General features: G+C 41.9%; 1 protein-coding gene across 1 annotated transcript; it reads left to right on the top strand.

Moving 5' to 3' along the window:
* The first annotated feature begins 540 nt into the window (after positions 1 to 540).
* Positions 541 to 20,146, top strand: LOC143470605 (uncharacterized). Its single transcript, XM_076968848.1, has 57 exons — positions 541 to 755; positions 929 to 1,075; positions 1,506 to 1,677; positions 1,950 to 2,122; positions 2,371 to 2,469; positions 2,624 to 2,823; positions 3,001 to 3,128; positions 3,360 to 3,669; positions 3,827 to 4,061; positions 4,182 to 4,304; positions 4,527 to 4,641; positions 4,765 to 4,986; positions 5,098 to 5,213; positions 5,343 to 5,465; positions 5,554 to 5,715; positions 5,832 to 6,050; positions 6,138 to 6,266; positions 6,378 to 6,495; positions 6,566 to 6,609; positions 6,679 to 6,828; positions 6,909 to 7,035; positions 7,289 to 7,544; positions 7,635 to 7,847; positions 7,928 to 8,164; positions 8,394 to 8,550; positions 8,696 to 8,825; positions 8,905 to 8,978; positions 9,248 to 9,492; positions 9,603 to 9,788; positions 10,025 to 10,220; positions 10,294 to 10,503; positions 10,651 to 10,880; positions 10,949 to 11,085; positions 11,239 to 11,525; positions 11,741 to 11,983; positions 12,096 to 12,292; positions 12,358 to 12,468; positions 12,535 to 12,659; positions 12,803 to 12,950; positions 13,075 to 13,270; positions 13,462 to 13,585; positions 13,768 to 13,894; positions 13,988 to 14,186; positions 14,325 to 14,484; positions 14,588 to 14,738; positions 14,988 to 15,084; positions 15,153 to 15,326; positions 15,522 to 15,782; positions 15,950 to 16,266; positions 16,566 to 16,782; positions 16,898 to 18,333; positions 18,459 to 18,548; positions 18,660 to 18,794; positions 18,865 to 18,916; positions 19,026 to 19,187; positions 19,380 to 19,557; positions 19,696 to 20,146. Exons 1-56 carry the CDS (start codon positions 680 to 682, stop codon positions 19,553 to 19,555), a joined length of 10,644 nt encoding a protein of 3,547 aa, XP_076824963.1. The 5' UTR covers positions 541 to 679; the 3' UTR covers positions 19,556 to 19,557; positions 19,696 to 20,146.
* The last annotated feature ends 1,489 nt before the right edge of the window (positions 20,147 to 21,635 follow it).

Genomic DNA, 21,635 nt, shown 5'->3' with positions numbered 1-21,635 from the left:
TCTGTATTTTCTGTAGGTATATATTTTTTGTGGTTACAAATCTTAGATTTTATTTTTTTAAATTTTTGTTGATTTAGCCTGATTTGCCAAGACCTTGGCGCCATTTGTGTGCTTTGTCTTAAGATTTTCTCAATTTTGAAAAAATTTAAAACCTTTTTATAAGTAATTTTTGTAATTTCGCTTATTTTTACACCAAGGATACTTTTACACCGACATCATATTTCAAAACCCTGAAGCACTTAAAATTATTTATATTTATTTTGCACTTAAGTGCACTCAAACAATGGCGCTGCAAAAATCGTGCAATAAAAAACCTGATTCAGTCTTTTCTGAATAACGTTTGGTTAAATACATTTACAAACAGGATCTCCAATTTGGATTTGTTCGTTAACCCCGTTCCTTAATATTCCCGGATCTAGGATGTCAAGGCTGTAAAATTTAAATTCACGACGCCTAAAAGATCCGCCTTGTGTTGGTCTTTGTTTGAATTTCTCGCTATATAAGGGGATCAGCGTTAACGTTCCAGACCATACTGCTGGGTTTAACTCAGCAATAGGCCTACTTTGATATTACTTTCAACTGAGAGTAATATTCCTGAGCTTTTAAGGTTTTCGTAAAGAGAGGGGGAGAGTTTACTTTGCCAAGGTTCAAGAGAAAAGGTGCATGTTCACGCAGCGCAATGGAAGCAACAATGAGACACCAAATCCTTCTAAGATTGATCGTGTACTTTTGGGCAACCAACTTTGCAACAGCAGGTAATTTTGATCGTGTACTTTTGGGCAACCAACTTTGCAACAGCAGGTAATTTTGATGCTAAGATGATCGTCTTCGTCTTTTGTGCTAATAGATGAAAAAAATAATATTATTAAACCGCTTATGGTTGTTATTGACCATGAACAGTTTTAAATGTATCAGATTGTGTTATTAGAATGGGAAAATTGGGGTGGCTGGACAAAATGTTCCAAAACTTGCGGATCGGGCATCACATGGCGCAGGCGGACTTGTGATGGGATTTGCGATGGCCAAGATGATGAGCAGATTTTGGTTTGCAACTCTGACCTTTGCCCCGAACTACGTGAGTTGTTTTTCTAAACGTGTTTTGATTGCCTGGCTAAAAAATAACTTTTTAAAGCTATTAATGTTAAATTTTCTGCATTTTGTTGGCTTAAGTAAATACGTTTTTAATGCTTGGTTGTTATCGCTTTAATCTACAATTGAGAAGCTTGGGATCAGAAGTCTCATTCGTTAATTCTGCAAGTTTCCCTTAGACCAGGGATGTCCAACCTTTTATTATAGTGGGCCGCATTGTCACTTGAAATAATTGAATGGGCCGCAAAACCTATTAAATTTCAAGAAAAATGGGTGCATGAAGTACATACTTTTGGAGTGAAAATGACTAGCGGGCCGCACAAAAATAAATCTCAGGCGGGCCGCTGGTTGGACCTCCCTGCCTTAGACCCTATAAAAAAAACAGATTGCACAATTTCAACTTAGTGTTTTTTTAGCTTGTGGTGGCGATATCTATGTTGGAAATGAGCCGGGTAACATCGCAACACCGCGCTATCCACTGAGTTACCCAGCAGAAAAAAACTGTACGTGGAACTTTGATACAGACGAAGGTTATAAAATGGTCTTCACCACACAGGGGTTTCAACTCCAGGAGAGTCCTACATGCAAGTAAGTATATTTGGGTTGCGACCATTTCGCGTGGCGTTTAACTTTGGTTGATTTCGTTTGTGTTTTTGTCTGTGAGCCGGCCACCAAAGTTCCTACATTTACCCGGCATTTTGCAATGGGTGGGCTGCCCAACAATGACGATCTTTCAAATACACGTAATCGATGCAGTCGATCTGAAATGCCCTTTCACTTTATTTCTGACAAGTTTTTAACAAATTTTTTTTTAAAACCTTTTTGCTCATATAACAACTGCTATATTCATCGTAACGCAGGAGCGATTACCTTCTCGCTTTGGATCCATTTTTGAACAGTGAAAATAAATACTGCGGACGTTCCTTCCGAGGCCAGTTTGAATCAACTCAAAATAAATTCAAGTTGCAGTTTGTGTCCGACCTCAGTTTCCAAGACAAAGGCTTCCTCATAACGTATAAACGAAAACTTATACGTAAGTTTTCGTCTGTTCGGTTATTAATTCGGTTAACGTAAGAACTTTATAAGTACTGTGGTCGAAGAACCTTACTTGAACGTCCATGTTTGTTGAGCCGTTACATACGCCTGTCTGTCAAGTATACGTCTGTTTGTCTATCCCTAAATGCATGATGTAGTGAAATGTTTATTAATTTGTGGTAGTAAAGATTTATTTAGGGTCAATTTAAATTTCTAAATTTAGGGTCAAGTTCATATGTTTTTCAGCTAATTGTCCGGATGGTTTTTGCCTGAATGGCGGAATCTGCAACGGAAACTATTCTTGCGAATGCTTATTTCCGTACGCCGGTTACAAGTGCAGCTATAGTAAGTGACAGTACAGTTGAGCTGCTATAATAAAATTACTTGGAATACTTAACTTAACGTGATCTTGTAATTTGTGGCTGAATTGCGTATTATTTCCGCTCTTTTTTTTATTCTTGTTGTTAGGTAATCATGAACGTTGTTTTATCTTCTGCAGAAATGTTTGACGTTGATGGTGAAGTTTTTAACCAACCCAAGCCCGTCTTCACACAACACAAGACAGCAAAGACTGCAACCTGCTCGTTGTTCGGTATGGACCACATCCGAACTTTTGACCGGAGATTCGGCACCTTCACCGGATCCTGCCTGTACAAGATGTTCGGTAGAAAGAGTATCACCACCAATTTGGCCATTTCGGTAATTCTATTTTACAGCCTTGATGCGTACACGCTTTTAGGTTGGCGAAATGTGAATAACAGTGCAATACTGATAAGCAAGTTGTTGTCACTACCTTTGCCAGATTAATTAGCCACAAGAACATGTTTATGTTTAAGCCACTGTAAATAAGGTAAATGCCGATTTATTCCTTCAAAGGTTTATGTTCGTCGCAAAGACAACTGCGTTAGTTCGTCGACATCTTGTAACCATTTGGTGAAAATAAAAGTTGGGGCCAACCAGGTGGAGATTTTTGACGACGGAAAAGCGAAACTGGATTATAATGAGTAAAACATTTCAGATTGTTTTACGTTGTTACATTTTTTCGTTTGATCAGTAAATGCCATGGATCTCATAAACAGCATAAATGATAGTTTTTAAATCGGTCTCAAAGAGTCGCAAGCAAAATTTTCCTAGCGAAGTATATAGCAGCACCGAGAAGTTCATCCATCGGCGCGCAATACACAAGTTTATCGTTTGCCGCGCTTACTTTCTCCAACCCCTTTTCATGTTCGCAGAATCGACATCCCGTTCAACGATATGTCGTTTCGTGTTTCCGAGAGTAGCTGGCGAGTGGTTTATGTGAAAGTTGAACACGTGAAACTCGCCATATCGCTGGACACCTTCTCGGTATTACTCTCCGTGCCGGACGATTACAAATCCGACACGGAAGGTTTGTGCGGAGATTACAACGGAGATCCTGATGACGATGTGGTCAATGGCGACTTTGTGGCCCTGGCGAATAAATGGGTACAAAAGGAGGAGGGCAGGACATGCAGCTATTCCAACAAATTAGCAAAATGCCCGGAAAAGGAAGAGAGGGAAGCGGTAAGCGTTTCATGACGTTTAAATTTCAACGGGAAAACCCCTCTTGCTTATTAACGCTGTGGCAATGGTATAATATGATACATTCTCATAAAAGTATTATGATGCACTTAATCTGTACACTGTGGCTAATTTTTGACATTTAAAAATCGGCTCAAAGACAATGCAGACAGTCCTGGAGAACAAAGTTTGCAACGTGCTGCTCTCAGAGGCATTCAACAATTCCAGGTTTCACATTGACCATACTGAATATTACCAAGCGTGTATGCTTGACGCCTGCAGATGCGATCTAATGAAAAGAGACAACTGCCATTGCTCAGCGGTTGCCGCCTATGCCGCAGAAAGTACCTGGAATCAGTATAAAGTGGAAGATTGGCGAACAGTGACATCGTGTGGTAGGTGGTAATTTAACATACGAAGCCGCGCAAAGTTTTCGCTTCAATTCGTAAATGTTTTAACACATCGCAAAGAATTTCTCCAAAGTAAATCAGTAAAGCACTCCTGCCCTTTTTTAGCTCCAAAGTGCCCGGAGAATCAGGTGTTCTCTGAATGTGCCCCGTGTTACGTGAAAACCTGTAAAAATCAAATTTCCGAGGATTGCAACACCCCATGTAGAGAGGGTTGCAAGTGTCCCGGGGGTAAGTGGCGAGTCCATTTAACATCTCTCGTTTTTCGATTGTATTTTACAGCTGCTATTTTCATATGTTAGTTTTATATTTCGGTATGTTGTTTGCAGGATAATAAATGCACATACTGTGCATAGTTTTCAATTGTTTAACCCTATTTGCAGTGTCCGTGTTTTGGTTTTCGTTACAATAATTTCAAAAGTTCTTGTTCTTATTAAAGTTTCAATATTTTAGATGATTTTTGGGACGAGGAAAATTCGTGGTGCGTGTCCAGGGAAAAATGTCCTTGTTATGCAGACGACGTTGTCTTTAAACCCAGCGAAAAACGCAAAGAAGATTGCAACACATGGTGCCAATCAAATATTATATTTTCTTCTGTTTTCTTTTTGTCGTTGTATTCAGTCCAAGCACGATGATTTGGACGAAATATTATTGCTGTCATGACGACACCTTTAAACGCTTCTATGCGCAGCACCTGCAAATCCGGCGGTTGGCATTGTACCGACAACGAGTGCCCAGCCATTGCGATGGCGAATGGCTTCTCCCACTACTTTAGTTTTGATGGAAAAAACTTCGACTTTCCGGCTGCCAATTGCCCCTTAGTTTTTACCTACGACTGTACGTCTAGACATAACTTTGAGATCTGGCTTCACACAAAACCTTGCGGAGAAGGGGCGAAATTTGCATGTCTTGAGTAAGGCTTCTTATATCTCGCTATTATTTGGTAATCATGTTAACTTTGTTTCGCTTCATCGGTCTTGCTTTGACGCTGGCTTGTCATAACCTATTCCTTTTAAACTTATAGGCAGGTGGAAGTTGTAATAAATGCAGTGAGTCATTATCCCCTTCTTACACTTTTCGATGGCGGCGACATGATATTGAACAGCGGCATGCCGACGAAAACTCTACCTCTATACACAAGTAAGTTGTCGGTGTTTCAAAAATTTTCGATTCTCTTCTGTGAGTAACAACACACGATTTGGCGCCAATACCTTTATCGAATTGCTTTGACATGGTCGGAACTTTTAATCGACGTCTGTTTGGGTTAAGGCGGAATATCGGTGCACAGGCTATCTTCCGAGTACATCATGGTGACGATTTTATACAACGGAATATCTATAATTTGGGATCGCCACCAAACTATAATGACAACGGCGCCAGCGTCTATGAAAGGTTTGGAGTCGTCTTTGGAAGACACGAAAAAGTCAATCAACTGTATTAAAGCACCATTTTCAATTTCATTTCACGGTTAACATTGCAGGCAAGATTTGTGGCCTCGCCGGCAGATACAACGGAAAATCCGACGACGATTTTACTTCGAGGGAAGGCGTAATAGAAGCCGCGAAACCATTCGCTGAATCCTGGGGCTATGATTACAAATGTTTAGGATCTACCACGGTGAAAGCTTGCGAAGCTAATTATGGTGAGGTGTCAAAAGTTCATTCAACTACGTCTACAGATATGAAACCTTTCCCGTCCAACATCGCTCTCTTGTTTTGGTCGTTACGCTGTTAGGTTAGTTGCTTATATTTGTTTTAGTTGCTGACGCTGAGAAATATTGCCGAGGAATCTGCGAAGATCCAGTATTCGCTCTTTGCAAAGGCAAAGTAATATGTGACACCTATTACGAGAATTGCAAACAGGACGTGTGTGCATGCGATTCCACGTCGGACTGCAAATGCGCCGCTGTGGCCGCATACGCGCTCGCCTGCTCTCACTACGGTATATATGCCAATTGGAGGAAAGAAGGATTCTGTGGTGAGTGAACGCAGACACGAAAATAAAAGCAGGCGTGCTTATCGTTCGATAGATTTCTCACTAAGCCGAAGTCCCCCGACTTTACAGAAATTTCATGTCCTGCTAATCAACTGTATCAAGTGGCAACGACATCGTGCGGAAAGACTTGTAGATCTCAAATGGAACCCGGCCACTGCGATCCCAGTGTACTAGTGGAAGGCTGCAATTGTGTGGAGGGTAAAAGCGATTTTTAAAGATATCCTTTCCTTAAGCACCTGTTGACTTTATAGTTGGAATGTGTCGGTGTTTTTAAGCACTTCCCTATTCACCTTATTTTGTTTGTTGCAGGCGAGTTTCTATCCAAAGACGGGCAAACTTGCGTGCCTTTGAATCAGTGTTATTGCTTCCATAACGGCGAATGGATAGCACCCGGTCAGGTTGTGCACAGCACTGTTTCCGACATATGGTGAAGAATTAAACATGACCCGCTTTGAGTAAAGACCGCATCTAATAAAATATGACTCATTCTTTTTCAGTTTCTGTATCGGCGGCAAAGTCACCTGTCCGGGACACGAAAAGTGTGAGTCATTTAGGTCAATTTTTATTCGCAGCGGGTTTGACAAATTCTACTTAACTTGCTGTTTTACAGTTGATTCGGAAAATGTCACTCTAACTTGTGATGGGAATTTGATCGCAAAGAATTGTGGAGTGCTTGATCCTGGAGATGTGGGCGCGGCTTGCCTTAGGACCTGTCAGAATCGTTTAGAAAGCACGTGTCCCTCTCGCGAATGTCAATCGGGTGAGTTGTTGTGGTGCAATTTTGCACTGAGCAACTTTTCTTGCGGGCATTATCCCTTACTAACCTCTATCGAATTCAAGGATGCATTTGCCCAGAGGGCTTGGTTTACCATGATGGAAGCTGTCGTGACCCGAAAGAGTGCCCGTGTTTCTTAAGAGGTAGCCAGTATTCCATAGGCACCATTAAAAGAGACGGATGTTCAAAAATGTGAGGTTTTGCAAAAATGATGACTTGTATAATTTGTATTCTGATTTCACAATAGTTTGTATCAATACATTTAATCAGCAGTATTATTACATTGAAGAGGTAACCAAGCGCCGATGAGACGTCGCATTTGCTACTTTTGTTTTAATAACGAAGACAACACCTTATGATCGTTAATAGTTTCAACCAGAAATAAAAGAGTAAGAAAATATTAAACCACTTCGGGAATAATTTCAAAAACTGCTTTTTCGTACAGAAATTGCACGAGCGAAGGATGGAGAACAGTGTCCGAAGTTAATTGCTACACCAGGTGCGACTTCACCGCAGGTTCATTCTACACGACTTTTGACGATCGTCATTACCAGTTCCTTGGAGCTTGCGAGTACACCCTAGCGACCGACCAATGCAGCTTAAGCACGGACTCGTACAAGTTTTGGATAAAGGCCCAAAGCAGTTACTGCCCGGGTTCAAACACGGCTATGTGTGGGACAACCATTCACGCCATGTTCGGGGTAAATAAACCAAATAACCTATAGACAGGTTGATGCAGTCACTGTGGTTTTTCCTGTATTAACTTACTACCAATGCTGCGTATGTTCCAGGCTTATGCGGTTTCTTTCGAAACGGGCCGGCCGGTTATTATTGAGAGATTATTTTGGAGGTCAAACACGGAGGATCACGAAGTCATCGTCGTTAAAAAGTTCATCAAGGGGTCATATACGATTATAGTTGCGGACCTGTCAAATGAGCAAAAGATAACAATTATTTGGGACAGGAATATGAGAATTTATATCAAATTCAGTGAAGAGATGAAAGTGAGTGTGCTGTTGTCGCATCGATCCCTCGTGGCACTACTTTAAGCTGATAACTCTCTGCATACTTCTTCATGTTGCAGAAACTCCAGACTTGCGGTATGTGTGGAGACAATGATGGCGAGTCAATGAACGATTTCAGGGTCTTTACCAAAGAGACTGTGACATCAGCGAGCAAACTTGCAAACGCTTGGAAAGTTAATCTTTTGTGCGCGGATGAAACTACTGATCGTGTTCCTGATTGCGGACACAAACTTTCCTGGGCCCAAGAAAAATGCAATATTCTCCTGGACAAAGAGTTCAGCGTCTGCCATTACACGGTACAAATAAATTTAGTTCAGCTTTTTCGAAGCTTCCTGGTTTAAACTTTAATTCAACCTTTCGACGGTTAAGCCTTCTATGAACTTGTTCTTATCATCCATGACAGGTTCATGGCGGCGACAAATAATTTAGAAAACATTGTTTTGAGAAGTTTCATATGATACGACCCGGAGAATTAGTTAAAATTGACGAAGACTCTTTTTGAAGATATAATTTTTTTCCGTTCAGGTCGATCCGTGGATATACTACAAAAAATGTGTAACTGCGACTTGTTCCTGCGACTCGGGCGGCGACTGCGAGTGCTTCTGCGACGCGATCGCCGATTACGTTTTTGCATGCTCGAATCTAGACGTCTTCATTGAATGGCGAAAACCAGATCTTTGTCGTGAGTACAGAAACGTTTTGCCGTAACTCTCTCGGACATTTTCGAGGGCATGCAGTGGTACAATGCCACGCATAATGCATGATCGTACCAAGCCTCATAGACAGCGTCATAATCAACCCATTAACGATATTTCTTCTGTTTGTAGCTGCGATGTGCGAGTCCTACAACGAAAAGGACGGAGAATGTTTGTGGAAGTATAGGACGTGTGGATTGCATATTAAGACGTGCGAACCCAATTCGTTCATCGACGGCTGTTACGAAGGCTGCTACCCAACGTACGAATTCCCTTCAAAGACAGATATATACAGTCACTCATATAAACTTTGTAAACCGTTTAAAAATCATCTTTTCCAGGTGCCCAAATGAAAAGTTTTACGACAAGGAAAACAATTCATGCATCTTTGAAGATGAGTGTCCGACTCCTCCAAGTAAAAAATTGTTGTTTTACTTAGAGCATACAATAAAATTACTTTTTAGATAAAATAGATATAACGATAATTTCAAACTACTATATTCGGCAAAGCTGCGTTCGTTTCACTGAATGTTCTGTCGGAGAAAACTAATTAATGTTCTTGTGGGAACCGCTGTCGTTACCTCTACCGAAAATACTTGCAGTCCACAAATTGCTAAGAGTTTTGCTAGTTTTTCATTTAAGAGAAGCTTAGTTGAAGTGTCCAACATTACAAATTGCTTCCAGGTTGTCCGGATAAGTCAAAGGAACACTGCCTGTGGTTGCCTTGGAAGAATTTCCTGAAGGAGCCGTTGATATATGGAGGGGATTTCGAAGAAATAAGAAAATATAAAGAGTCGGGGTTCTGCAATCTTCAATACGACACCGTTAAAGATATCAAGTGTAGAAAGGCTAATGACATCAGCAATCGAGCACAGAACTCTGTCCTTTGCGATAAGCGATATGGGCTCGCCTGCTTCAACGAATATCAGGTGAGCAAAGCTTGTCGTGTGCGTACCGGGATGAATGATGACTATGCTTAGCCCAAAGCAAGAAAATCTCGTTTCTGAATTGGAGGTCAGAAGTTTGTCTTCTGTTGCAGGGAGTGGACAGCTTTTGCGATGACTACGAGATCCGGATTGAATGTTGTTCGTGTTGTTTGAACGAGACATGTCCCTTGAGGCCTAGCTGCGAAGAAAACGAGCAGTTGGTTACGATCAATACGACTCAATGCTGCGTCTACTACGAGTGTCAGTGTGATTCCTGTCCTTACGGCGATGAGAAGTGGGTAAGGAATGTACAAAGCCTTGTAACGTTAAACGTCCGTCGTATCATTCAGCAAGGTCCGGTTGGTATTATCAAACATCGATCTACGTCCAACTGACCTGAAGTTTAAAAAATCGCCTTCAGCTTCGGGGAAATAAAGTAATTTTTTCTCCCATGCAAATTGACGACTTTACTTGTAAGCTGAGGAAACAGGTTGTGTTTGTTCGGTTGTTTTTTTAGTTTTAAGTGTTTTGGCAGGATGTTGGCTACACGGAGTACGACGATTGCGATCAACTGAAGTGCGTTCGGGAAGATGGAAAATGCAAAGTAGAATCTAGTTCCATAAAATGCCCCGGACCTGCTCGAACTTGTCATTCGGAATGCACGAAAGTGTCATATTCTAACTATACCGAGGATGGAATACCCGCAGGATGCTGCCTTCAGTCAAGCTGTAGTGAGTTGTCGTGCTGGTAAAGCTGAACCTTAGTAATGCAGTCGATTAATTCAACTTACATCGACACTTGCAGCTTGTACGGATGAATGTGCGCCAACATCAGACGGCACGTGCCCCGTTCCAAAGGTATTAAATGAAACTGTCGACGGAATAAATTGTTGCTTCTGTCCATCGCCGGAGGAGAGTTACAACTCGACTTGCGTTAAACAAGCAAACTGCACACAAGACGGATGCCACAACCATGATATATCGGAATGCGGTTGCATCCAAAACAGCACTTGCGGTGAATAATTTAATCGATTGAAGTAGCTTGTAGCAGTGTTTTGATTTTTTTCCGACATCGGACGACCCAGATGCCCTACGTTGTGCCGTCCTCGGGCACCACGGCTCGACCACAAACGGTTGATAAGCTGCTTTATTTTCTACGTAGTTTGCCGGGAAAATAATTGTCCCCCCGACCCGAATTGCGAAGTGTGCGAAAAAATGCAGGTGACCCAGGTAAACTCCAGCGTTGAAGCAAGCCTGTTATGCCAAACGGACAACTGCTGTCCCAAAAAGAGTTGCAAGAAATTTTGTATGGAAAATGAAACCAGCCAATTTTTTGAAATCGGAAAAAGTTGGACAGTCGAAGATGAATTTGATTGCGAAGTTGTCCACTATGTAAGACCAAGGCGCATACTAAATTTCATATGGTATCGATTTTCTCTTTGAGTTTACCTTTGGCTTAGGTTTGTAAGCTGAACAGCAGCGGTGGATGCCCCGTAAAACAAATAGAAAAAAGGGTGTATAACAACAGTCATTGCGAAGAGAGCGAATGCGTCTCATATTACCGATCCCAACTGAATAAAAGCGACTGTTGCAACACGTATGTTTATATACTATTTGTTCAATGCGTGCATTGTGCCGGTTAATGTCGCTGCTTATATAAAGTTTAAAACAATGTATCAATTTGCAATGTGCAATGTCAGCAGCAATGTGTTTCAATGTCAATGTCAGCAATGTGCTTTTCTCCTTGCAGATGTGTGTGCGACCCGACATTATGCCCGACTAACGAGACCGAATGCAAATGGCCGAAGGAACTCCAACGCGATTCTGCCGAGAGCAACGAATGCTGCCAAGTCATGAAGTGCTCGCACCCATGTGAGAAGGTTAAATGTGAATTGCCGCCCGAGTGCACTCTGGACATAAAATTTGATAAATGGACCGAAGACGGCTGTTGCGAAAAATACAAATGTGTGGTTCCAGTTTGCGAGGATTGGGTAGATGGAGTATCACCGAAAGATTGTTGCGATGGCCAAAATTGCTGTAAGAAAGACACCGGCATGTTTTCTATTTTCAAGATTTATAAAAGCTTACGAAACTCTCATTATACTTTTATGAAATAAATGAGATCCTTACATGAGCCGGATTAAAGAATCGAATTAATGTAACGTAGAAATCGATGATTATTTTATTTATGCGTTATTTTAGCCCTTTATTGCAATTGATGAATCCTAACCTCTGTTCTACTTGGTTAATAGCGTGTTTGGAAAAGTACCAGGCCATTGAAGATAAAAATTGCACTGCGCCAGAGATATTGAAAAGTACAATTATTTTCAACGAGACTTTAAATTTCACCTGTGCCCGATTGGAGTGCGTTTGTCCTGAGATGAAACTGGACGAGAGATCGAGAGGCTGCATCGGCAGTCGTAGTTGTCAATCTGCCGGCTGCACGACGCAAGATGAAGTTAAATGCGAGAACTGTATCGTGGACAGCAGATGCGGTAGGACTTGTCTGAACGTGTGAAATTTATTTCGTAAGCTGCGGTTTACAGATTTCCCGATACCACCATACCGACTTGCCAACATTTCTTTTAATCGTATTGTTTGTATTAGTCTGCAAGCCGGGCGACTGCCCAGCTAAGCCTGTTTGTGAGGAATGTGAGTCGTGGGTTTTGACAACCGAAGCGGGTGTGGCCTCATCCAACGACACCAGGTGCGAAGATAACACCTGTTGTGAACGGTATCAATGTCGAAGAATTGAATGCAACGTGACTTCCAACAATGTGTCTTGCGAGGACTGGGAACTTAAGGTGAACCCTGTCTAGTTCGGCCAAAACTACAAGTGCTTTTCGTCTCAACGCTATTTCTTCTACAGGCGGACGTGTCAACGGATCCGTGTTGTTCAAATTTCACATGCGTGTGTGATCAAACACGCGCCAATTGTCCAACAACAACTTGCGACATCGGCTTCATCCTGATCGAAGATGTATAACACGTAACACGGTTAGTTATTGCGTTTGCAGCTGGTCTCAGCGCTTTATTTTTGTGAAAGGTTTCGACCGAATGCTGCCCGACAACCAGATGTGAGTGCGACTTCACAAACTGTACCGTTGATGAGTGTGGCGATCATGAGAAGGAGGTTATTAACGAAGTGAGTCCTTGCTGCAATAAAACCAGGTAAAGAAGAGTGTTTTGTAATTACGCGTACGTCAAAGTTATGACCGTGGACGAGTCTCTCCCAAATGTTTCTGACTTTGACTTCAATTACTTGTTATGCAATTCTAAAATAAAATTAAACGTTGACATTTTGAATATTGCAGCTGCGAGTGCGACAATACAACGTGTCCTAAGAAACCCAACTGTACAGATTCCGAAATATTGGCGGAAAACAAGGAACTCGCAGATGGTTGCTGTACAGTTGAGATATGCAAACCTCGCTATTGTACTGCATATGACAACCAATATGAGGTAAACCGAGACGTGTTTCTGTTCTTGTATACAGGAATCCAAAAGGCTACACAAAATAGTTGTTTAACATCAGATATGTTCGTCTGAACAACATTACTTAAAAAACGTATTTCCTTTTAAAAAGAACGGAGATGAATGGGTGTACCCAGACGACGAGTGCTGGACGCATTGGTGTCAATGCAATGATACAGAATGCCAAATTGTTAAGAGTCCAACCGCAAATTGTTTACTCACTGAGCAGCCTAAATGCGTCAATGGACACGACCCGGTTGAAAGGACCGATTCGGAGGAACCATGTTGCGTGACGTGGGAGTGTGCGTGTAAGTGCTTTAGAGTAGTTTGGTCACAGATACCGATCGATTTATGACCCGTCCAATTAAATGATTGTTTTATTACATCATAGGTAAATGGGTGTCAGTAACAACCAACTCGTTCGTTCGGTCTTTTTACTGAGTTTACATTTTAAGCATTCAAGGTGGCTTCAGCTAGAAATCTTTTTGCAAATATTTAGGTGAATGCCTGATACACGGCGTGGACCACTACAAAACATTTGACGGTGCCCAATACACTTTCCGTGGAGAATGCGGTTACACATTGGTGGAGTTCAAAGACTCGGAAGATTTACAAATTATCAGGTAACGATGACCTTCCCTTGTTTTGAGAAAGACTTGCTTTCAAGCAAAAGAATTTATTGCAAAAGCAAAATTTTCTTCAGCTTCCTGCCAAATGCTTTGCACAAACATGGCACATGGCGACTGCTTCGCTTTCCTCTGTCGCGAAAGTTGTATTCTCTAAAAGTTGTTTTTATCTGACGCAGTGACAACACAGACTGTAAGTTTGACGTTGAAAGCGTGGAAAACAAGTGCCACAAGGTGATTAATGTAATTTGGCGAGGCACGACAGTTGTTCTGGATCAGACAACCAATACTAGCATTGCTCAATCGGTGAGAACTTTCCCTGAATTTTTTCACTCTGAGAATAGTGTGTGAGCAAGTCCGCATCAAGACTCGACTTTAAAACAAAATTGACCTCAACAGATAAAAGTCAACAACAGCTATGTGAGCTTTCCATGGCACCGAAACGGTCTGAGGATCGATGTCAACACAGCCCACATACACGTCACAATCGAGGAGGCGGGTTTGGTTCTCTTCTATACTATCGACGCTGAAGGAACGCCTTTTGTTAAAATAACGGTCTCTCCCAGGACGGTGCACAACAACACTTACGGCCTTTGCGGTTAGTTTTTGGGATGAACGATGAAGAGCAGCAGCAGCAGTAGCTAGAAACTCTTTTATTGTTTTAAACTAATGTCATCGCGATATAATTTAACACACTTTTGGAAATGCATCATTGGAATGTTAACGTTGGTTTCAGGATCGTGTTCAAACGATAGAAATGATGATTTCCTGATTGAAAACGGAAGTGTTGTCAGCAGCAAAATCGATTTCGGGTATAGTTGGGAACAACAAGTGGGAGGCGAAGCATGCCCGACTCCGTGTACTGATGGCGAACCCTCGTGCAGGGATTGCTCAGAGTAAATTTTAATTTAAAACTTTGTGCATTGCATTGCTTCCGTTTTCATCAACTTTTTTGTCAATCAAAGTTACGATTATTTTTACCTTTGTTCTTCTAATCAGCTTTGAGGAAGACGCGTTGCCAGAAGCCTGCCGCTGCCCTAATGACACTTGTGGGGTCTTTAATTCAACAAAATATGAGGAATGTGATGAAGTTGTGAATGTCACAGAATATATATCAAAATGTGAACACGACGCTACAGTTTATGGCAAGGTTCGTCTTCATTGAGAAAAAAATTTTCAACACAATTCGGGAGAATGACGACGGTGCTATGGATAGTATCCACTCGCGGCGTTGCATACATTATTAGCTAATTGTTACATAAGTAAACACCGTCCGGTCTGTGCAATCTCGGCCACTCGCGCGTTTGTCGCGATTCACAATTTGTGTTATGGTAGTTTGTATTTATTGGCCCGATTTGGTAGTAGAGGAAACTGTTCGAAATAACCATAATATTTTTAGTGTTACCCGGGTACTCAGTCTATAGAGACGGCGTTTACGTTAGAATGCCAATTGTCAGAAAACGACCAGGCGACTTGTGTTCAAACAAATCAGACAGGTGATGGTGATGACGATTTGGAAAGTTGATGGTAAACTCTTCTTTCATATTTGAATTGAATTTTGCAGTGAATTGTTTCGGCGATCTGCAGTACAAAGAATGCACCAAAACGTGCTTGTTGGAAGCGACCTGCCAGAATCGTAACCAAGATTGCGACGAGAGCGTTTTAACAAGCGGTTGCGCCTGTCCAGAAGGACAAGTGGCAGTGAAGGCCGGTGCAATAGAATGCAAGAAACCAGAATGTAAGTTTGGTCAAAGATGTACGATTTGACGTTGCTGCACATTTGTGCCACTCATTTATCTTCTTCTACAAAAAAATAACGTGACGCCGAAAAACAAAAGCAACCAGCTTATGAAAGAAACATCAGTCTTCAATGAAAATAAAACCAAGTAAGAAATTATTTAATAGAGTGATTTAAAATTCGATATTTATTAAGGCTGCGAGTGTGCGAACGATCCGATTTGCGAAGACGGCAAAGAGTTAGTGGTTAAGGAAGGGCAAGAAGAGAGCCTTTGCTGTCCTGAAAAAACTTGCCAATGCCCAAACCAACCAGACCTTGAATGCGAAGAACCCTATGTCGTCCTTTTCACAGATGAAGAATGCCCTACAAAATATTGTGGTTGTCCTAATATTTCGACTGATGCCTGCGAATTCGACAGGAAGACCTGCACTGATTCGAATGGGTGCACATCAGAACGTGAGCGACTAGTGTTTGTGCGGTGACTTAGATTTTCCTGTCATTTACTAACTACAGAATTCTTACAATTACTTTTTGTAAACTACCTTTCATCGGTAAACGGACAAATGACGTTGTTTAATATGTCACCAAACGTGGTTTAAGTCTAAAGCTTTGGTTCATTGCAGACGTTGATACCGACAAATGCGGATGTCCCATCAAGGAACCTGAGTGTATTTGCAATAAAGCGCTCTGTCCGGGGGAACCAGAATGCCAGAAATGCATGGTTGTCGCCGTCAATAACACCGTCGACACGAGAGGAGCGTGTGGCAGCTGCTGCGAGCAATATTACTGCAAGAGCAAAGAATGCGAAATCGGACAGTCAGATGCAATCATTCCAAGAGAAGGCGAAAAATTGGTCACAGTTGACGACGAGGGCTGCTGTTTCACTTCGGAGTGTGACGTGTGCTGGCGCATCATCGATTATACCCTCGTGCAAGTCAAAGTGAGTTGAATTATCGTCATTGAATCCGCAATGTTTCAGCAAGTATCTTAAGTGCTTTTGAAAGCACAAAACCACGCTAATTCGTTTAACGACATGCCTGTGAAAACGAAAACATATCGTTCACATCCTTTATGCCCTGGTCACCCTGTCTCGGCGAGCAAATCGGGTTTCTTTCCATTAACATATGAGTCGAAGATAAACGCACAAGAATCGTTATGGATTTCACAAACATTTTCTTAAGTAGATATCGGCAGACTATTTTCTGCATCCTTACTTCAGAGCGACTTATCTCGTTTCAGCGCGGTGAGAGCTTTAACGAATCTGATGTGAACGGCTGCGAAGTTGAATATATCTGCACAAGTGACAGACTCGGCACTGGCTGCTTCAAGAGCAAAATTAATTCTGATCCCAGAGGAAGATGCTCAAGCAGGGAAGAATATAAGAAATCTTGCAATAAAAACGAAATTGTGATAAAAGTGAATTCCACGGATCCGTGTTGTGAAAACTACACTTGTGGTGAGACTATGCCTTGCTTTGACATTTTAAATAACTCTCTAGGACCGATCAATTACTACCACTTTAATAGTGACAAAATAACTAGACCTGAAACAATTATTCCTATGTGATGCAGAATGTGCCCCTGAGAGCTTTCTAGAAACTGTTTGCGAACATTGGGGCAGGAACGCTTCCGGTCCTTGCAAAACTCTGATAAAGATGCAGGATTACAATTGCTGCCCCCAGTACGAAGAAGTCGACCATGAGCCGCCGAAAGGTTACAAACCGCCCCCCACATGCGCGGAGGACGGAAGCGAACTGGTGACAACGGAAGAAGATGAGTGCTTCCCAGTCAAGAAATGTCAATGCATAACAAACGCAACTAGGTTGAAGGAAGAGTGCGACAAGCATGTCAAAAACTGTTCTTACTGGCAAAGTTCCGAATCAGTAGAAATTTTAGAGGGACATTGCTGTCAGCAGCAAGTCTGCGTATGTGATGACTGTCCGAATGATTACAACAACACGAAGCCCGTACCGACAGCATCATATTTAAAAGTCGTCGAGCAAAGCGAAAAGGAGAATGAGAAGCAGTTATGTTGCCCAGAATGGAAAATCGTTTGCAATGACAACAGAGATCATTGTGAGAACATCACAAATTGCCCCACGAACCAGGTTATGCAGCCCCCAAATGTGGACAATAATTGTTGCCCATCCTGCGTCTGTCTGTCTCCTGACAAGTTGAATTGTCCAGAAAACGATGTCAAATGTGACATTGGTGAGATAGTCATGACGCACAACAGTACAATCGATTGTTGTGAGAATAAGTCGTGCGAATGCGGATGTCCCGAAGGTTACCGGTATCGTCCACAGCAATACCCGGACGAGCAGTCGTTGCCAGCATACAAGCAGTTTCAAAACGATAGTGAAAATCTGTTGCAGAAGTGTTGCCCGAAGGAGGTAGTGGTATGCCGGGAAAGCGGGTGCTCAAAGCCGACGTGCAACGCCAGTTTTTCCGTTGTTGAAATTTCTGGTAGAAAAGACCCGGACACCGACTATTGCTGCCCGCTTTGGCAATGTAAGTGCGATGTGTGTTTACTGGACAACGGGCAAACCAAGGCTGTGGGTGAGGTTTGGACAGAGATGGAAGATGGGTGTAACGTCACCAAGGAATGCATCGAGGAAAGGGAAAAAAAAATTTGCGATGACGGATTTTGCTCTATTGACGTCACATCATGTCACAAAGTAAAGATCACCGACCCAAGGAATAGTTGCATGTCTCAGACACAATACGAGCAAGAAAATTGTCTCCTGAATGCAATTGCGGTGAATTCTACGTCCGTTCAACCCTCCTGCTGCTCCGAGTTCCAATGTGAATGCCGGAAAGACTATCTATTATGTCCCACGAACTCTTTATCTTGTCCTGAATATACCGAGAAAGTGAGCACGGGCCCTTCCCATGAGACACCCTGCTGCCCTACGTACGAATGTGTTTGCAAGCCCGACAGTCTCCTAAAAATTGAATGTGACACGTGGTATGACTACAACTGCACGCTTGGGTACAAGACAGAGGAAGTAAGATTTTGCATCAATTAAAATCGCCCTTGAACGATAAACGGAAGATTTCCACCTGTTTTAAGGGTTTTTTATGGCTTTAAATACGTTGCCTTGCTTATATTTTGATTTTTTCATCTTTTTAGGTCCGGCCCCGCAATGAAAGTGCACTGGAATGCTGCCCAGAGTACAAATGCGTATGCGAGAAATGCGTGCAAGGCGGAGTAGTATATCCGGTAAGCATGTACTCATGTCTACAAATAAGCGGTGTGCTTTGCTGCAAGATCAAAGTAAAAATCAATGAACAGGAAATGCGCTGTTTACCAAAGTGAAAAAACTGCTTCCAGGTCAATCACTCGTGGACAGATGACGCTGACGTTTGCAAGGGATACCAGTGCAACAACACCGATGGTGTTTGTCCAGAGGTCGTGCCGTTTGACAAATTCTCTTGCGAACCGGTGGACGAAGACAACTGTCGGAGTGTATTTACCTGCATGGGTCGATGTAATTGAAATAATGTAACTTTCTCACACACTTGCTTTTGCTTTCTAGAATGGTGGGACGATAGAGGACGATCCCGACACGCTTTGCTGCTGCAAACACTGTGAGTGCGCTTGCCTAAAATAAACACGAATGACACCGCCAGACAACTGTCCCGGTGCAACGGTAGTGTTGATGATGACCCGTTAGTAATTGCAGATGTACTTCTCCAGGTGTGCTCCCAGAACCGACTTGCAAAGTGACTGTCGATAATATGGTCCTGAACGTCACCGTCGATGGCATACAATGCTGGACCTCGAAGATAAATGTCACCCGGTGCGTGGGCACGTGTCTGGGCACTAGGACAGTTGATCAGGACACTGGAGAACCTACAGGTTAAGTTGTGCAAAATAATTTTGGTCACGCCAAAAGCGAAAATGCAAGAGAAGGCAGTCAGTATAAAGCTTGCCAAAACTCTACTGCACCAATAGCTTGTTCAGCGATTCATTTGTGACGAGACTGTAGCAATACTTAAACTAGTAAAAACCTAACGATTAAAAATAGCATCGCTACACGGGAATTTGCAGGGTACTGTCAGTGCTGTACACCCAATTTTGTTGGGACTCTAATCGAAGTCAAGTGTGACGATAACGAGGAACGCGAGTACATGCAGAAGGCCATCGATGATTGCATGTGTTTGGACACCGTATGCCCGGATGATAAATCGAGAATTGATGAGGTCTCAGCATTGTCGCCGCCGTAAATGTAAGAAGTCACATATTTCATTCGCTTAGCGCAGTATCGGATTCTTGCTCAGTATTATAGGAAATTGTTTTCTCTAAAATTTATGTTGTTGTCAGGTACTATTTGCTAACATACCTATCACTTGACTTCTCTTATCAGTTGCAGACCCACAATGAAACCGTCCGACCTTTTGCTCCAACGCAACAAAACCGACACATTTTATTCTATTTGCTTCAGCTAAGCTTTTCGCACCTTTGAATTTGTGAGCATTTTGATGGAACTTTACGCTGTTGCGCTGATTGTTCTTTACTTGTATATTAAGCATATAACCTATTTGCTACATAACAGCTACAATCTTACCTTGTTGGGGTTATTCGGTCATTTAAGACCCCCTGCCACCTGACCCTGCTTGCTTTGCAACTGCGGGCGTTTAGCCATTTACACCTGTCTGTCTTGGAATTTAATCAAACTTTGACTTAGAAGTTGACAACGATGCGATTTTAATGTTCGCTTGCTTTGCTGTTGTTGTCCTGTCAAAAAGCGTCAAAAGTTTATTTTACCGTAACATTTACTCAACGCTTGCTCGCTTGCTCGCCAATAAAGTAGTTTGCATCAACATGTCGCGTTCTTACTCTTAAGACGGATCCCATTTCTAAGAGCACTGCCACAAGATTTGTTTGAACTTTAAGCGCAATTTAAGTTTCATAGGAATGTGGTAAAGGAAGATTTTTCTTTTGATAATTACAAATCGTCTAGATCTTTCAAGATTATTAAAAAAGACTTCATAGAAATAGAAATTGTATCATAATTAATATTTTGCTGAAGTAAATACAAACAATGCAATCGGATTTCTTCGCAATCTGACCTTTGGTCCAAAATAAGCAACAGCTGATTCCTTCTGGACAAAACTGTAGAAAAACGGGATCGAAGCTAGGACCTTCTGCTGGCTTAGAAATTCGGGAAATGTGGAACATGAATAACACTTAAGAGCATAAGCTGAAGGCAAAGAATTATACAATTACAAGTCCATAAATGTTCCAATATTGCCACAACTTCAACATAAGTGGGGAGATATTCTTACCTGGAAAGGAGCAAACAGCAAACAAACACAAGCTTAAAGCAACAGAAGAGGTCATGTTCCTAACACAAACACAGGGGTGCAGCCTATAAACACTGTGCAAGTTATAGCATCTTAGGGTTATTGAGTTATCAATGGTAAGGCACGTGTAACTCATTTCACCACAAACCATACCTGACGCACTCGAACTTTCGAACTACAAGAGCTCCGACCTTAACAGGACAGTAGCATGTCAGCCACATGGTGACGTGGCAGTAACCACTAGAACACTTACACTAAGCAGATATAATCTAGGTGGTAATGTCATGAGCAGGGTCTCTAAACTCTGCTTTCGAATTACATTATATCTGGGCACATGAAAATCTATAAATAGCATGTGACCCTAACAACGTGTAAATGTGAAAGCAACTGTAATAATGTTATTAACAAATCAGTTGCTGTTTTCGTATTAAATTCTCTCGCGCGGCAGCTACTACTTGCCCTTGGAAAAAATTTTATAAATAAAAACTTAAACCAACTACAAACCATGAAACCAATACCTCATACCACGCCACCAACATGCCAGAATGAAGAGAAGTTTTAAGAACAAAAATCGCTCCAATTAAAGCGCAAATTAACGCGCGACACGTCGCCTAAAACTTCCTCGAGGAACAAAGCAGAGCAAAAAATATTGAGCCTTGGAGTAACCAGCTGCAGCGGGAAATTTGTTCGAATAACTTGCTATTGCTTCTAGGGAGGACTCCCGCGGCACCGATAGATTCTGCTGTTTTATATTTTTGCTTGATTAAGGTTTTCACGATACCAAAATGTCACCGATCGGAAAAGTTGCTTTTTCCGTTCCACATTCCATTCAGAGGTTTCTTTATGTCGATTTCAAACTTTTATGATGAATTGATCTCTATGTTCGACCGGTCATGAATCATCACAGTCCATTTGTTACGTTTCACGCTTAAATCAATGGAGTTAGACAATCTTTTGTTGCAGATCTCGTTCAAGCAATAACATGTTTTAACACAATTTT

The sequence above is a fragment of the Clavelina lepadiformis genome, chromosome 9, assembly GCF_947623445.1.
Source record: "Clavelina lepadiformis chromosome 9, kaClaLepa1.1, whole genome shotgun sequence".
Classification (NCBI taxonomy): domain Eukaryota; kingdom Metazoa; phylum Chordata; class Ascidiacea; order Aplousobranchia; family Clavelinidae; genus Clavelina; species Clavelina lepadiformis.
The sequence above is the reverse complement of the archived record's forward strand: the minus strand, read 5'-3'. Positions and strand labels throughout refer to the sequence as shown.

What these genes read in the sequence shown, in the direction of transcription:
- LOC143470605 (XM_076968848.1), top strand. Translation starts at nt 680, where the DNA reads ATGGAAGCAACAATGAGACACCAAATCCTTCTAAGATTGATCGTGTAC. An exon ending in GGCGCCAGCGTCTATGAAAG is followed by an intron (nt 5,466 to 5,553) that starts GTTTGGAGTCGT and finishes TTAACATTGCAG; the next exon opens with GCAAGATTTGTGGCCTCGCC. An exon ending in GAGGAAAGAAGGATTCTGTG is followed by an intron (nt 6,051 to 6,137) that starts GTGAGTGAACGC and finishes CCGACTTTACAG; the next exon opens with AAATTTCATGTCCTGCTAAT.